The following is a 17,535-nucleotide window of genomic DNA, read 5'->3' on the forward strand; positions in this document are numbered from 1 at the left end:
TGAATGGTATCTTGCTAAAGCATGCTGCAGTTCCAGTGGGGTATGGGCTAATATCACTGCATCCTCCGCGTAGAGCAGGGCAGTTATAGGGCGTTTCTTGATTTGGGGTAGGTCCTGGTACCCTTTCACCATGGCACACTCGAGACCATTGGTGTAGAGTGTAAAAAGAAAGGGTGCCAGGACACAGCCCTGCCTTACTCCCCGCTGTACAGCGAATGGCACCGTTAGTTGTCCTCCCGTGCCGTACCTCACTCGTGCAGTTGCTCCGGAATATAGTTCCCATATGAAGTTTAATAGGGGTAATTCTACCTCCATTTCCTTCAAAATGGACCATACCTTGCTATGACTAACGCAGTCAAAAGCTGCTGATAAGTCGACATATGCCAAGTGCAATGACCCACCCTTGACTGAGACGTATTTGCCTCCCAGAAGAGTTAGGTTTAATACCTGTTCTGTGGTACCTAGCCCCTCACGAAACCCAAATTGAAGGTCCAATAGAATCTTGCTCTCAGCAGCCCATAGCTGGAGGCGCTCTAAGATGATGTGGCCGGCCACCTTGCCCAAGGAGTCCAGCAGTGATATCGGGCAGTAGCAAGAGCGAGATTGCCTATTTCCCTTTTTAAAAATTGGGACCAAGATGCTATCGGACCATGAGTTTAATATTCCCACCACACAGGACGCTTCCAGGACTCGGGTTAAAATAGGGGACCACTATTCCAAATTTTGCGTATAGAAGTCGACTGGGACCCCGTTGGGGCCTGGAGCCTTGGTGCTCTTACTGGCTAGTAGCGCTAGCTCTACTTCCACTGGTGTTATGTCGAGATGAATAGGGAAGGAGGATTTGCTAGTTTCCACGATGGTTCTCCATTTTCCTCCAACACAGGACAATCTTCAGAAGGTAGGCAAAAAATCAAAGCAGAGTGATTTACCCATGTTTGCTCATCGATGGCTACATCTATTTTCGGGTTGTTGGTATTATTCACTAGGAAGGGAGATTTGATTGTAGTCCAAAATGCGATGTTATCCTTAGCGGCGCAACTTTTATGAAGTTGGGCCCATAATTCATCTTTCAATTCCTTTTTCCTTGATTTTAGTGCGTTGTTTTATTCTCTTCTAAGGTTTATAATTTCATTTTTATCCCTGTTAGCTCTGTGGAGGGCTATTTTTAGTTTTGAATAAGCTTTAGTGCAGGTTTTATTGAACTATCCTATTGTTTTCACAGTTTTGGTTCAAATATTAGCACTAAGAGCTTTTTTCACTGATTGGGGTATTATCTGAAAGTTTTTCAAGACCTCCTGATGCTCGCTAAAGGGATCAAGACATTTATCAATAGCCCTTAAAGACTTCTTCACTATCTTCGTTGTAATTTTTACTGGGTCTATTTTTTCCCATTTCAGTGCCAATCCATTTGCTCTATCAAGGGACAGAGTTGCCTACCCCAGAATGTTTAGAGAATTCCCTTTGTCTTCTTTGTATGTCAAAAAGAGCGTAACACTATTGGGATAATGATCGCTTAATGCGATATCGTTTGTTGAGAAATTATGTAATCGGGACGAAGAGACACTAGTAACTAAGATGAAGTCAATGATACTAGATAGACCTCTCCCATTAAATGTACTCTTAATGGCAATTGGGGGATTCACAAACTCATTTGCCATACCCATCTCCAGGCCAAATATTGTCTCGTTTAGAAGATTCTCTGTCGGGGTGTGGAGGAAGTGGGTAAGAGGGATTTGATTTTCGTCCTCAAGGCCACAGGTTGAACCAGAGCTGTGCCCACAGATGTGTTGATTGAAATTCCCCCCCCCATATTATGACCAGACCCTTTCTTGTTTTTCTCTTTAATTCCTGCAAGGAGGAGTAAATCTCGCTTTTCACGCTAATAGTTTCATCCTGTCTAAGATTCATATAAAAATTTACCAGCGCGAAGAGATTACTTTTATCCACCCTCAAGGTTATAATTTGATAATTTACCTCTATTTTGATTTGGACAATTTTCTCTAGTTTAATGATGTTAGAAACTAGAATTGCCAAGCCACCCTTAGCTCTTCCGAAAGCCGAGGGGAGTGCCATGGAGTAATAGCTTTTATAGCCCTCTATGTGATTAGGAGATGTGAACCAGGTCTCCTATAGACATAAGATGTTGAATTTATGAATAAAATTGGTCCAGATTTTGTTGTTTAATTTGGCACTTAAGCCTGCAACATTCCAGAAAAGTATACTAAGTGTGGGTTTGTCTGGGTGGTCCATTTTTGGCGAGCCTTGACAGATGGGCCCAATGATTAAGTCAGAGGGATGTAAGGTTGAAAGTTCTATCACAATATATTGGGCTGGCTCTATATCTCGTCCCTGTGGGGCCGGAACATAGGATTTTGTCTTAGGCAGTCAGCCTTGGTCTTCCAGTTCTGAAAGCATGTTGAATCTATTTGCTGTGGGAATCGCGTGATATGGGTCTTGACTCTTTATAGAATTGAAGTTGGGAGTCTGTTGTGTGAAATTCAGGGGGGGTAGAAAAAACCTAATGGGAGTATATTTATCTCACCCCTAGCAATGTACTTACTACCCATGTCATAGAGGATTTTTTAACTAGCAAAGGTGATCTAAAAGTAAGTACAATGCAATCTCCTTGAAAGAATTTTCCGCCAGTTCAAACCTACTTGACCCTTCTGGCCATTTTAAATTCTCTAAATAGGCAGTCATCTAAACCAGTTTTAAGCCCTAGCCAATGTAGCGACTTATTTCTGAGTGTTTCCCACCCCTCTGATTCTAGTGGAGACTTTCATGGAACGTTTGCCAACACAATGATGTGAGGGGTAGCCGCGGGTGGCAGGTGAAGGTATTCGCCTGGTCTCAATCTAGTCCCGGGCTGAGTAGCGGGGTTATGAAGAGGGTATGGATGTACCTGAGGGGGGTGGGAAAAGGTATCTGTTTCTGCAATATCTAGCGTTGTCTTTATGGGATTATTTCCCTCTCCTGGATCTGTAGTTAAAACAGGATTGAGTGTCGGGATGTCAGACCTCGTGATATTTTTCTGGTATATTTTGAGATGCCCATCGGTCTGATTATACCCCCCAGTTGTAATTCTTGTTTGTTGGAGGAAACATGTATGTCCTCTCTAGAACGCCCCGTATTCATAGTTATGGATTGTTCTATTTGGGTCAGTCTAGTTTGCATATGATCCATCCTTAACCTTAAGTACATGTCTAGCCTTTCCACCACTGTGATAAGGGACTTAATATTGTTGTTGTTGGTCTCCGAGATCCTGCCATCAACAGCTTGAACCTTTGTGGAGGTGTTTCTTGCTCCCACTTTTCTCTTGCCTTGTTTAGTATATTTCCTTTTTTGGGTTACCACGTCCTCCTCGTTGGTTGAATTACTATTTGTAGGAGCGTGAAATGGGCTATTCTTCGGGACCTTATTTCTAGCAGGGGTCGGGATTTTATGTTTTTTTTGGGGCGGTTGTTGGGAAGTATCTGAGTCACTTAAGGTAATTCTATCAGAAATATGCTGAACACAGCCATTTACAGTGCTCTGCTTTGGGTAAAATTTGGCTAGGGCTCGGTGGGAGTGCTGAGTGATTTAGCTCCGGAATAGAGCGTGAGGAGTTGGCCCTAATTAGTTCCTCTGCTGAGTTTATCTGATTATCTAAAGCTCCCATCGCGCCCGTTAAGTAACTCAGCAACGTTTGTTGCGAATCTGTAATGACCCTCCGTCCTGCGTTGGATTTAGGGCTAGCGAGCTTCCTTTTGCCCATTTTTACCTCTATCAATGTAGTCCTGCTCTGATAGGTATTTTATGTTGGTACAGATTTCCTTCTACCCCCTAAATTATAGTGAAAAACACAGGTCTTACATACACTGTACAGGGGGTAAGGTCTTATAAGTTTGGTGGGAAATGTTCAACAATAATAATGGCGGACTTACTAAAAGATTGTTCATGGTAACTGTGGAAAACCAAGATGTTTAGCCCGGCCCGGCCACAGTCGGGCAAGGACGGGCCCGCACTTGACCCGGGCGAGCCCGCGTGCGTCCCGCGCCGCGGGAGCCCGCCGGTGAATTTATCTGCCTGGCCCCCCTCCTCACGCGAGACCTCGCCGCTGCCTTATGGTTGATGTAGTACGGCAGCTGGCAGTCCGCGTCAAACACGGAGGCAAGTAGTGGCAGAGTGCAAGGCTGGAGAGATGGTCAAAAGTCCGCCGGTCCTTGGAAGATGCAAGCAATTCCCGCGGCGTAGCCACAAGACAAAACAGGTAGAGGGCTTCCCAGCCGCGGGAGCCCGCCGGTGAATTTATCTGCCTGGCCCCCCCTCCTCATGCGAGACCTCGCCGCACTGCCTTACGAGAGATGTACTATGGCAGCCGGCGGTCCGCATCGAACATGGGTGCAAGTAGTGGCAGAGTGCAAGGCTGGAGGGATGGTCAAAAGTCCGCCAGTCCTTGGAAGATGCAAGCAGTTCCCACGTAGTAGCCACAAGACAAAACAGGCAAGGTTCCTACTTCCAGCACCGTGCACACCTGCTTCACGCTATGGAAAACCAAGCACTGGGAAGGGGTGCACCCAGACCTCGAGAGGCAGTGCATGATGGATCGCTGACACCGGAGTATTGCAGCCGGTTCCGGCTTTGCGCAGTCATTCCGCCATTGACTTGCGCCTTGTCTGATATCACACATCCAAAGAGATTTCTAACCATAGTTTGACTATGATGAACTGGTTTGCAAACTATGATTGTTGATTCTGCTGGCAAATAGTGATAGTTGTGTAGACAATTGACTTCCTGTGAATATGTACCATGTAGTATGAGTTGCGTGATAACCTGGTTGTGTACATCTATCATATTGTGCAAGATTCATTTACTCACAAGCCCTTAGTTTACTACTTGGAAGTAATTTGTTACCAATGATGTTGACATTTTCTTTAATGTAATTTGAGGGTGAATACAATATGTACATTTGGAATTCAAAGTCACAACATGAGTAAATACTATGGTGTAAAATGTTTTATTTTTGCACCTAAATTGATCAAATAAAGCCAGACAATGTTGGTGTGCACTCAGAAAAAAATATTGTGCAGATAGGAGTTGATAGTTTGTAGATGAAATTATTCGGGGTAAAGCCACAGTGATTTGAGTCCAAAGCCCAATTTTGAACCTCCATCCAATGTGGAACAGTTGTTGATGACAGTCAACAAGTAAACGCCTGACACACACTTGATGATATCAAGGGCACATTGTCACTTCCTGAGGGTGCTTTGCCATCTGACTCTTAATGATTTTTCCTCAGATACCCCTTCCCACATTTGGGTGGGGGACCAACAGCTGCATGCTCCTGGGGTACTGGAGACTCTCCGCCAGACTCCATGTCCATCCCTGTGGCTTGTGCAGATGTTGATGCACCAGATGTTTTGGGCACACAGTGAGGTGTAGTCAAGTGAGCTGCAATCTAGTGGAGGCTGGTACTAATATCCTGCAGCACCCTAGTAATGTCGTCAAGTGTTTGGTTGAAAGTGTCCAGCCATTGGTTTTGGCCTGCCTGTAGCTGCTCGATGTTCCGGAGGACCCTATTACCTTGCCCATTTCTCCCTGGTAACCCTCGCAGGTATTGATCACCCGGGAGAGGTTTGGGTGTTCCTCGCAAGCACCAGCTGCTTGATGGTATGGATCCACACAGCCCCTCCCACCAACCCTACCCAACTGAGCAGGCCCAGTTGTTGGTGACACTGTCAACCCTGAGCCTCCTTCCTCATTTATTTATTTATTTGGTGTTTTATATAGCTCAAACATGACCCTATGAAAGGGTATTAGCGCACTTTACATTTACATATCTTTAAACGTAGAACAACACTCACGACATGTGAATTTAGTAAAAATAATCAGTGCACAGCGAGTTGCTAGAAACAGTTGTGCTACCAGGTCCTGAGTAACTATACCTTGCTTTGTAAGAAAAACATTTGTGCTTTTTCACTCATATATACAAGTCCAAAGATAACGGTTTGGGGACACTGCGAGTAAGCATATGTGTGAGCAAAAAGATCCTCTGATAAAAAAAGGTCTGCTGAAACTATGGAAGGAATTTGCTCATAAAAATGGATTTGGCTTCATTTTTTAAAGCAGAAATGGACGACATTTTTCTTATTTTCCAGGGGAGTGGGTTCCTAATTCTTGTTGCTGCTCCAGAGAAGGCTCGGTCGTGAGTTCTTTTCTTTCCTAAAAGGGCCGGTATCAGTAATACATCTCCTTGACTTGGCAGGTAGGGGATGCACTTTTTCATTTCTAAATATATATAAACCGCATATAGTTAGACTCACATAGTGCACATTTTATGTAATTCCCCGAAAGATAAACTAATTGAAGTAAGCAGCATTTGGTACACTGCTGCCTGTCACGTTGAAGTCACTTCTTCAGGTCCTCGTGCCATCTCCCCCTGCAATGGTTCTCCTGGCCAGTTAGCCCATAGTCTGTTATCCTCTGCTGCCTTAGGTTTGTGCCTCCTCTGCCTTTTTCTGTCCTCTATTTTTACCTCTGTGTGCTCGTTCTGCCTGTGATTTTCCCTCATTCTGCTTGTTTCTGACCTTTATTCTGTCTCATGCTCATTTCTGACCTTTTTAGTGTCTCTTTCTGCTCATTTTTGACCTTTATTTTCTGTCTTTCTGCTCAGAGACCTTGCATCCACAGCACCCAGATATCCCTCTGGAGGGTAATGCTCCACTATACAAATGCTGACTGATTGAGTGTTTGACATCTGAGCCCCCATCCTAACTAGTAAACACAGGTTCATGATTCAAACCTGGATATGAGTTGGAAAGTTGTCCTAAAGCAAGTGAGAGTAGCAATTTGCATGAAGGTGGCATTGCAAGGTGGTATATGGGCATTCCCATGAAACAACCCATGGATTTTGACACAAACATAACTTTGCACCAAAAATGTAAGCCTCCTATAGGCAGGCATAAAGTTTAAGAAAAGGTTTCATTTCTTAAACCTTGTTCAACTTTGCATGTATGCTGCAGTGTACAACATGCATACAAACTACAAGAAGTGTGATTCTTGGCAAAAAGAACAGTATTTTGTACAGGAAGAGTCTCCTGCCAGTAAAAACTAAGCTTGACTTTAAGCACACACCCTCAAGAGTGTGCAAGTGTGCACACACCATCAAGAGTGAGAGTGTGCACACACCCTCAAGAGTGCAAGAGTGTGCAAATTGGCACAAGGCTTCCTAAATTAAAGTACCACAGAGAGGAGCAGCACCACGCCTTAGTACATTTGGGGCAGTTCTGCCCTCTATCTTCAACGCAATGAAATGCAGCAAATTTGGTTGCAGGACTGGATGCATGAAAACATAGCGAATCCACTCCTTCAGGTCCAGACAGTTGCTTGTTTCTACTCTTATGACATTCTATTCCTGAATAATTTTTGCGAACATTTATATTTTGAAATGTGCTTTTTTAAATGTTGGTAATTTAGGGGACAATTTATGAAAATGTCACGCAGCGCAGCAAAGCAAGTCACCTTGCTGCGCTGCCTGACAGGGAAATGGCAGGAATTTGCCAAATTTAAGATAGTACAGCACAATACTGCCTTTTCCTCTATGCTAGTGCCGCAAAGTCAGCTACTCTTGCACCTTGGTGCACAGGTGCCTCTGTTGTATGCATGATTGATTTTGCAAAGGAAGGAACACCTTCCTGCACAAAAACAATTCTGAGACACACATTCTTCTATCTTCCTCTATCTAGGTGTGCTGCAGACTGCAGCTCACATAGAAAGAGGAAGTAATGAGGAGAAATAAAGATAATTCTCCTCGTTATGCCTCTCCTGGGGAGGCGTATTTTTTGGCCGCATTCCCAGGTTTTCCAGTTCCAGTAAATCTGGAAATGTGTCAAAAATCATGGGAGTTGTGTGGGATAACCCATGCCATCCCTATGGAAAGCTTACCTGGGCAGAGTAAGGCAAATCCTTGATTTGCACTGCCTTGCATTACCCTGTCATGTAGAACGGCTTTGCCTTTACACTGTGTAAAGTTAGCATGAGCTTATTAGGAGTGTAAACGCCATTTTACCGCTCTGCTGCTTTTGCCCCCGGCACATATTGTTATTAAGGCTTTGAGCCTAGTAGACTACTTTGGCTCACGCAAGAATAATATGTTTTCCTATAGTATCAGCTTTGCTTGGTAAGCTATGTCTGAACACTGAGTGCCGTGGCCTTCCAGGTTATTTCAACACGTCGGTTGTTGTTCGGTCTGATCAGCGCACATCGTAGACATAACACATAGGCAGCTGTGGCCAACTCTGGCTTTTGGAGCATTTAATAATGCACTGCACAGAGCATGCACACACACTTGATGAATATCCGCATGCAGAGATTTGGTGTAGAAGATGATGTGATCCCTTTCTACTAAGACCAGAGGTATGGGGCCGCCCTTCTAAAACCCAAAGAGACCTTCTATAATATAATATAATATACTAGCAAGGGAGGGTAAGACTGAGGTTCTATTTAGACCTTTTCCCTGTAGCATTTTAACATGCTTTCACCCTTTGTATTTTATGGACTAGTAACTATGCTGATAACCTTGTTGCTTATACTATGTTTGCTTGTATTAGCCAAGATACTGCACCTGAGAACAGAGCATTAGAAATAAATATTTCAAATCTGCCCGTGTCCTCATTTACTCCTCGTTCTGGACTGATATGTTAGTATAACGAAAGAGTGTTCATGTGTTCCACGTGACCGGAGGTGTTCTAAGTTCATGTTCTGGGTTGTCGAATTTTTGGGGGTGTGTAGAAACCAATGAGACACTGATTGCTAGTCTGGTTGGGGATTTTGGATACTAAGGTGAGTTTTGGCACACCCTAATTCATTGAGGTTCCAGGTCTCTATGCACAGTTCTGTGTAGGAGCAGAATCCCTGCGACATGGCGCCCAATCGTTGGTGGTCTTATTACATGACAGTTGAGTATTGCTTCTGTCAGTCCTTAATCCCCTTCGCTATTGTTTCCAGAAGACAGTGGTGTCGGACAAACCTACCTATAATTACATAGGTCTTTTCAAGCTTGAGTGTATTCAAACAGTTTTCTTTGGAATTACTACCCAGTAGTGCTACGTGGGTTCTTATTGGACCGCTTTCTTTCTGTGTCGTTATGGCTGGCGTTGACATACCGCAGCATAGTCGCATTGCGGTGCGCAATCATTTGCAGACTTATACCGTCCCCGTGGATGGCAGGGCGGTTATTATGGTAGTGAGTGCAGAAGTAGCTTACCCTTTTGAGATTTTTTACTCGTGGGTGACCTTCCCAGCTATGAACGCAAATTCTATTGTGTTCGACACGTACACTCCCACTGCCATGCCACAGGACTATGTTCCGTATAGGACACAGAAAGTTCCTATTAATGCTTGGCAGCACCGAGTTTGGTTTAATGGCGCCCTACCCCACTCTTTTTTAACTCCGAGATTAGGTCCTTTGTCTATTCCAGGCTCTACTTGGCCTGTTTTGGCTGGATTTACACTTCATCCTCAAGCAGAAGAGTGCTCCCTTGCAGATATAAGACGACTACATACAGTCGCTATTAGCGTTATTAGGTCTTTAGTGCAATACATTACCCGCAATCTCCCGGGAGGGGCCCCAGGTGTTGCGGCGCTTCCAGCTGGATAGGGCGGAATGAAGGTTAGCCCTGTAATGGTAAACGCAGTGATGGGCAAGAACCCCCAGAATAAGGAGGACTTTCCTTTCTGGCTTGCCGAGAAGTTTGACCAGCTGGAAGCAGTATTTCCTAACAAGATTCCTTGCGAAAAACACAGGATCCTGACAATTAGTATGCCTAAAGACTTGATCCCAGAAGCTGGTGACTGTGAGTGTTGGGATAAGATCTTTTCAGCAGTGTATACGAGGTGCTTCGGCACTCCGTCAATGACTGTCCTTCCAACGGTCATTAAGCGTGTTCAAGATGATCACGGACCTGAGGCAGTGGTTGAATTGGGTATGCGCCTATGCGGCAGTTTTGACGTAGTTTCCGATCTCGTACTTGCTAATGTCAAGGGAGATGCTGTAAGCTTTCAGGTGTCTAATGCTTTGCTGGCGGTTCCCGATGCCGATAAACCCCGACAGTTACCAAGAATTATGGTGGCGGCTTATAAAACCGTGGGCCGCAATAGTTTAGTTGTCAAACTTTTCTCTACAAAAGAGAAAAAACAATCACAAGGGCAGAAGTCTGAAACGGACGATCAGCCCAAGTCTAAAAAGCAAAATTGGTCTAAAAAACAGTAGCAGGGTAAACAACAAACGCTGAAACAGGAGTCTCGTCCTGCATCTCCAGTGCCTGCACCTACAGAACGTGTTTATGACTTGCGAAATTGTGCTACGATAAAATCACCTGATCGTTTTCAGGTTTCTGAACAACGCTCTCCTCGTTCTTTTCAGGACTCATCGGCCTCATCCACCGGTGGTGGAGGAGGCAGCAGAGGTCTGGTGGCCAGCAGGGACGCGACCAGCCCCGCCCGAAAGACAGTAAAGCGATACAAAAAGGGATGATGGACGGAGCGTTTGAGCAAATCAAACACTCACCCCCAGTCAACTGATCTGGGTTTAATCCATCACCATTCTTTAGCTCACTCAGCCACCCCAGTTCAGACATGGCCTGGCTGATGAGGATTATGAATCTGAAACCGGTCCCAGGATGCTTGGTTCCGGTCCAGGGAAGACATGGCTTGGCAGTTCGGGCTGGACTGTTCCCATGAGGCACAGGGTCAGACTGATTTGCATATGGCCATGTCTGAACTGGTGTGGCTGAGTGAGGTAAAGAATGGTGATGGATTAAACCCAGATCAGTTGACTGGGGGTGAGTGTTTGATTTGCTCAAACGCTCCGTCCATCATCCCCTTTTGTTTCGAAAGACAGTAAAGGCAAGCAGGACGATTCTACACCGAAAATACCCCAGTTCAGAATAAGAAAGTTTCAGTTTTAACAGCAAGATATGCCACAGATAGTGAGAATTCAGCTTCGGAATCAGACATGGGCACTGACGTTGTTGGACAGTGCGGCGGATATTACCATAGTGCGAGAGGCCCTGCGTCCACTACTGAAGGTGACAGCGACTGACCAATATGTTGTTGTGGAGACAGCTGATACTAGAGTAGCTCCCCCTGATAGACATTATGAAATAGTCCTTTTAATTGAAGGTGACATACAGCGTACCAACAAAGGGGTATTTTGGCAAAATCTTATGACTACCTCTGACATTTTGTTACGGAGGCTGACTGGCCCCCACCTTTTGTGCTCATGGCTCCGAGAGGGGAGAAGGTATTCCTCCCTAGTTTTGCGTACACGGTCTCGAAAGAGCATGCGCTGAATTTTCAGGAAGAGTGGGCTAAGGCTCTTGCGCCGGCTTTGTACCGTACACACTGTGGGTCAGATACGTTTTCCCCACACCACAAGATTTCTGTGCGGTCTATGCCACAGCCTCAACCTCAATATCGCATCCGATGTGAAGCTAAGGTTTCCGTCACGGAAATCCTTGAACATATGGAATATCAAGGTGTAATTGAAACTTGTGTGTCACCGATGAATAACCCTCTTTTTACTGTGACCAAGCCAGACGGCTTGTACCATTTGGTATTGGATTACCGGCATTTAAACTCGCATTGCCGTACCTGTGCAGTAAAGAATACCCACGGCTCTGCTCTTGTGGATGGTCTTGTGCGAAAGCGGTTTAAAACCACGCTTGACATTTCCAATGTTTTTTTTGCCCACAATTTGGATGGACTGAGTTCCCAGTGGACCAGTTTTCCCTGTGGCGGCAAACAACGCCAGTATAAACGGTTGCCTATGGGCTATAAAAATAGTCCAGGCGTGTTTGCTGCCCGTATAGTCTCTCTCTTAGAGAGGGTGGACACAGATGTGTGTTTGTATGTGGATGACATATATCTCACAGACGACTAGCTTTGGTCACATCTGTGTTGCGTTGATCGCATAATTTCTAACTTTGCGGACTTTGGTTACAAGTTCAACTTTGTGAAGTCTCACATTGCAGAGTACACAGTGTTGTTCCTGGGCTACGAGCTCAACAATGAAGGTCGAGGATTGGCTCCTCACTTTTTGGAGAAATGCGCACAATTGCGCACTCCTACAACTCTGAAAAAATTACAGTCCTTGTTGGGATTTTTGAATTTCGGTAGGCATGGGCGGATTTTGCGGATTCGCAATCCGCGAATTTGCGGATTTGCGGATTTGCGGATTGCGAAAATCCGCAAAATCCGCGAATCCTCGCGGATTTTGCGGATTTTATTTTTTGGGGTGTTCGCACGGGTTTCTGCAAGTTCGCGAGGGTTTTGTGCAATTTCGCAAATTGCGAACTTACTTGTCCGGTCGCCAGTTTTGCGAACTTGTTGTTTCTACGTGCCCAGCCTGTTTGCAAGCCTTTCTTCATCACTGCCACCCTCTGTCACCACTGGCACTCTCTTTGTTCACCCATGCCACCCTCGGGCTCACCCATGTCACCCTCTGTATCATCACAGCACCCTCTGGTTCACCAGTGTACATTATTGGGGCAAACAAAGCACTGCCATCCTCTGTCAACACTGGCACTCTGGTTTACCCATGCCACCCTCTGGCTGTCACACCCATGCCACCCTCGGTGTCATCACAGCACCCTCTGGTTGACCAGTGAGTGTACATTATTGTGGCAAAGCAAAGCACACCTGCTAAGTGCCTTAAGTTTTGCATAATTAAATTACAACAACACCTGCCCTGCCCCAACTGACATTAATGAAGGCTGGCACCTGCTTGTCTGCTCCCTTTCCTTTCCTTTTCCTGTTTGTTGCAATGTAATTTTTTTTTAACAGGAACCTAACCGAATTCTGGATGGCCCCTTCAGGAAGCACTACAGGGAATGGTTACAAATGATGAGGTTGAACTTTTGCACCTGCTCATAGCTTTTCCTTTTGCAAAACTCGTTTTTCGGTAATTTCGCACTATTCGCGAGGCGCGGTGTTGTGCGAAATCGATCGTGTAAGCCGCGAACTCGTGCGAGTTACCCCAAGGTTTCTGGGCGCCGCCATTTTGTTTGCGTGACGTTTTTCCGTTTCCGCCCGCTATGTGTAGTCTCGCGCGATGAGCGCCTTGCGAATACAAGTTCGCACGAGTTCGCGAGAGAAATCGCGTGAGAACCTACTTACGCTCACGTGATCGGCCGCCATCTTGTTTTTCATTCATTCCTATGTGTCTGGGCATGGTGTTTCTATCCTCTGTATATCTATGCCATCCTTTGCTTATTTTATTTTGTTTTTGATCTATTAAACTTTTTTTCTATCCCTCTTGTTTTTTAGGTCTATATTTTTGTGTTTTAGGCTACTTTTGTTTACTTTTCAAGTACTTTTTAAACTTTTATTTCCTTCTTCTCTACTCCTATTCTTTTTCATTTTATCTCCTTACCTGCCCAGAACATGGTGAAGACAGCTGTCAAGCTGCCCAAGCCGGGCACCGCAGCCCGTGCCCGGCTCCCGTGTGGCCGCTTGAGGGCGGAAATGGTGGTGCCCAGGGAGATCTTCAGCCCTGAGGAGGTGGGCACACTCGTTTATTTTGTGCAGCGCTGTCTCCCGAGGACCATCGCAGCAGGCGGCAGGATTGCTGCCGGTTATACCAACAGCCAGGAGCGTCGGAAGCGGTGGGGGCAGGTGTGCCGGGCCCTTTTTAAGATCACGGGGGTCCAGCGCACCTATAATCAGGTGACCCACCGCTGGACCGATATTCTGGAGCGGGAGCACGACCTGCTCGATCTGCTGGGAGTGGAGGTCCCCGGGCTTGGTGAGTAGTAGTAGCAATTTTTTCATCACTCACTACTCTGTTTTTTCTCCTGCTCTGTGTGTTAATATTGCAAATGTTTGCTTTAACTTTTTTACAAAGAACAATAATGCTGCTGATTACATTGATAGGAGAGCTAAATTAATATTTCAAAATCTTCTGTGCATTTCAGGTGCACTGCTCTCTTTCTCTGTGGCGGTGCCACTGCTTATTTGTTTTCTATTGTGTGTTCATTTAATTGGGCTGAGTAATGTATGAGTGTACTTTACAGAACTGCGTAATGCTAGACACAAAGGGGCAGATTTACAAGCCCCTTGCGCCACGTTTACGCTGCCTTACCTGACGCACAGCGACGTAAACGTGGCGCATCCCAGCGAGTCATGTACAACGTGATGCTTCTAAGGAGATGCGCCACGTTAAGACCTGGGCCTGCGCCACAATGGGTGCGTTGCCACGCAGGGGGAGGGGGGGGGGGGGTGGCGGTCAGGCAGATGTGCGCCTCGCAAAAGTGCCTGCGTGAAATCTACAAGATTTAACGCAGGCACTTCCGCGACGCTGCTACGTCAATTCTTTATGCCTGCTTGCTTGAAGCAGGCGTAAGGACTGATGCGGTATGTTGAGTATTGGGCATCCCTGAGCATTGCTATAGTTGCATCGCGCCTGCGACGCGACTCTAGAGATGCGCCCCTCTTTCGTCACGAGATGCATCACGCATCTGCCTACCCTTGCGCCAGGGTTTGCCGCATTGTAATTGCGGCGCATCTGCCGTGACGCAAGGTTAGTTTTGAGTTACGCATTTTGTTCTGGTGCACCTCTGGAGGTGTGCAGCCCAGAACTCGTAAGTATGCCCCTAAGTGCATTACCTGTGCATCCCTGCAAAGTGTGAGGCACGCCAGCACCACCCATGGTGCGCCGTATTTTCAATGCGGCACGCCATGGTGCCAAAACGTCACCGAAGCGTTACGCATCGGTGCCGTAAAGGCGGCTCATTGATGGAGTTGCGTTGCAACGATGGCGCAGCTCCAGCAATGCTGCGTCAAGCCGTAAGCCTGCTTCATGCAGGCGCAGGGTTTCAGTGACGCATCATTGTCCTAAATGACTGAGTAGAGGCTCAGGTGCAGTCCTTCCTTTGTAGCCCTCTTTTTGGCTAAAATAGTTGGTTCTTGTTATTTCTAAATGTTTGATTTGGTTGACAAGGACATCGACAAGCAGCAATCATCATTTTTTTCTGTTCTTTCTTTCATGTTGTACGTCAGGTCCGCCCAGGGGCAAGCGGACAGAAACAGCGGATGCAGTGGCTCCAAAGGAGGAGGATGATGCAGGCCAGGGCGGCGAGTGCTCCTTTGCTGGCCCCAGTAAGTTTTCATTTAAATATAGAGGACCTATTGTTGTCCAAGCGTTCCTAATTTAAATTTTCGAAACAGTGTTTAGATAGGAGCTAAATCAATAATACTACTGTTGCAGGGACAATTCTCCACAAACCTTACTATGGACACCAAAGACCAGAGTAATAATATTTCAGAGTGGCGTGTTTGGCACACTGTATACTATAGTATAAACTCGGTAGTGTCAGCGGCACGGACTCCTCCTTGCAAAAATTACAAAACCTTTCTCTCAGTCACTCTAGCTAGGAGGACCAAAAACCACAGAGTCTATTCAAGTTTAAAAGCTTTATTAAAAAAAGTAAAAGTAAACACATATATTAAAATAAAGTTAGCTGGAAAAGGAAAAGTGCTTGGTGCTGAGTTGATGAGTAATGGAACACATGTCTTGTGGTCGAGCCGAGCTTTCACCTGGTTTAGTTGGTTGCTCTTGTCCGTAGAAGTCCAGCGTCTGTCTGTTCAGAGAAAAAAGATGTGTGTTAAAATTAAGCAAGCATTCATCAATTGTGACAAAAAAGTGCAGCAAGACAACAGCCTTCCCTGGAAGGAGGGACATTTTTACTTTAGACTAGAGTAGACAGTCAATTATTTTTTCTGTTTTCAAACTTCTTCATTCCTAGACCAAATACTAGTGAGTGGTGTAATCTAACAGTCTTAAATATATTTTTTAGGTGGAACAGCTGGTGGCGGGGCCAGCTCGGACGTGATCGTCATCGACTCGGAGTCTGAGGGCGACTCTGGGGAGGATGCGGCGCAAGTGGACAATCAGACTGTGAGGAAGCAGGCAGCGGTGGTGTGGAGTACAGGTAAGCTGGATCATGGTACTATCTGACTCTTAGATAGCATATGATGTGTATCCAGTGCTGGACCAGTGACAAATTACAATATGGTAATTACAGCAGGCTGGGACCGACAGACAGATAGAGGCAGAGAGAGAGGAAGACAGAAGGAGAGAGAGAGGGAGGGAGCCAGAGGGAGGGAGACAGAGAGAGAGACAGCGAGGTAGAGGGAGACAGAGGGAGACAGAGAGAGAGATAGAGACATATCGCCTGGGCCTGGTGCAGATGATACGGTTGCTGGTGTGGTTAACGGCTCAGAGGAAAAGTCACTCACTTCTGCCAGATCTCTTTCATATGAAAGAGCACCAAACCAAGGATACAAGTGAGTTGTGGGAAGGGAAATGGTGATTCAAGCGCCCCCCCCTTGCCCCTCCATGCGGACGCCCATGATACTGGCCTCAATAGTTTTGTACTGCGCTGGCTAGTTGCTAGTTGTACTGTGACACAACTTCCTGCTGAATCATTTTGTGTTAATCATATTTTTAAAGAGCATTCGTTACAGATTATGTTTTTCTTTCTTCTTATAGTTGGTAATACCAAAACATGGAAACCGAGCAGGAGTATGCGGGCTGTACTTGCCCGGCAACGGAGGCTGGATGCCACTGTTGCGCAATATCGCCGGCTGGTGGAAATGGAGGGGGACGACACGCACTCCAGTGTAACATCTTCTGCATCCTCCTCCGTGACCCCACGTTCTGCCGGTAAGCGCAGTGCTCCAGCCAACCGGAGCCGTGCTGGAAGACGCCACCGCCGAGCAGCAAAGGCTGCACCTCCTCACAGTACTGTAAAGGCTCGCTTGCGCCTTGCACTCCGCAGAGTGTCCAACCTAGAGGCGGAGGTCCAGAGATGGAAGGAGTATCAGACTCTGGTGGAGGGCCTCCGTTTAGATCAAGCCATCATCCAGGAGAAGTTTGATGCCCTGGAGGCCAAATTCAACAACCTGCATCCGTAGAGTGTCCCTTGCCCCTTTTTTAGAGACTTTTGGGGGGTGGGAATTGGGAGTTGGGGTTTTTGGGGACTTTTGATGGACTATTTATTTGTTGGGGTTAGGGAGGGTCTTGCGGGAGTTTATTTTGTTAGGGATATAAAAATATACTTTTTCAAACTTTATCTGAGCATAGCTGTTTTTTACTACTTGTGAGCCTGGTGGGTGGTGGTTTTGCAGTAAGTTTGTTTTACGGAACACTGTCATCGTGTTGATTCACCTGTAGTTGGCCAAATGTTTTCCAAAGTTAAATGCCTGTCACAGAGTTTCCATAATCAAGAGTCCTAGGAGTTTACTAGTAGTACCACTGTCACTCTCTCGCCTCTCCTCCTAATACTCCATTATACTACCTCCCATCCAAACGCTTATCTTACCTGTAATTTGTGTTTGTTGAAGGGTTGTCTCCACCTGGAATTCACAGTGTCCTAAAGCGTTCTGCAGCTGGGCCCCAACTGGAGTTTCCCGGCGTGGATTTTCTGCAAAGCAAAAGCAACCTGTAGTTGGCCAAATGTTTTCCAAAGTTAAATGCCTGTCACAGAGTTTCCATAA

General features: G+C 46.0%; 1 protein-coding gene across 1 annotated transcript; it reads left to right on the top strand.

Annotated features, from left to right (window-relative positions):
* The first annotated feature begins 822 nt into the window (after positions 1-822).
* Positions 823-16,953, top strand: LOC147689420 (uncharacterized). Its single transcript, XM_086939925.1, has 4 exons — positions 823-898; positions 15,037-15,135; positions 15,834-15,968; positions 16,529-16,953. The coding sequence occupies exons 1-4, from the start codon at positions 823-825 to the stop codon at positions 16,951-16,953; spliced, it is 735 nt and encodes a 244-aa protein (XP_086796051.1).
* The last annotated feature ends 582 nt before the right edge of the window (positions 16,954-17,535 follow it).

Source organism: Lissotriton vulgaris, chromosome 10 (assembly GCF_964263255.1).
Source record: "Lissotriton vulgaris chromosome 10, aLisVul1.2, whole genome shotgun sequence".
NCBI classification, from domain to species: Eukaryota; Metazoa; Chordata; class Amphibia; order Caudata; family Salamandridae; genus Lissotriton; species Lissotriton vulgaris.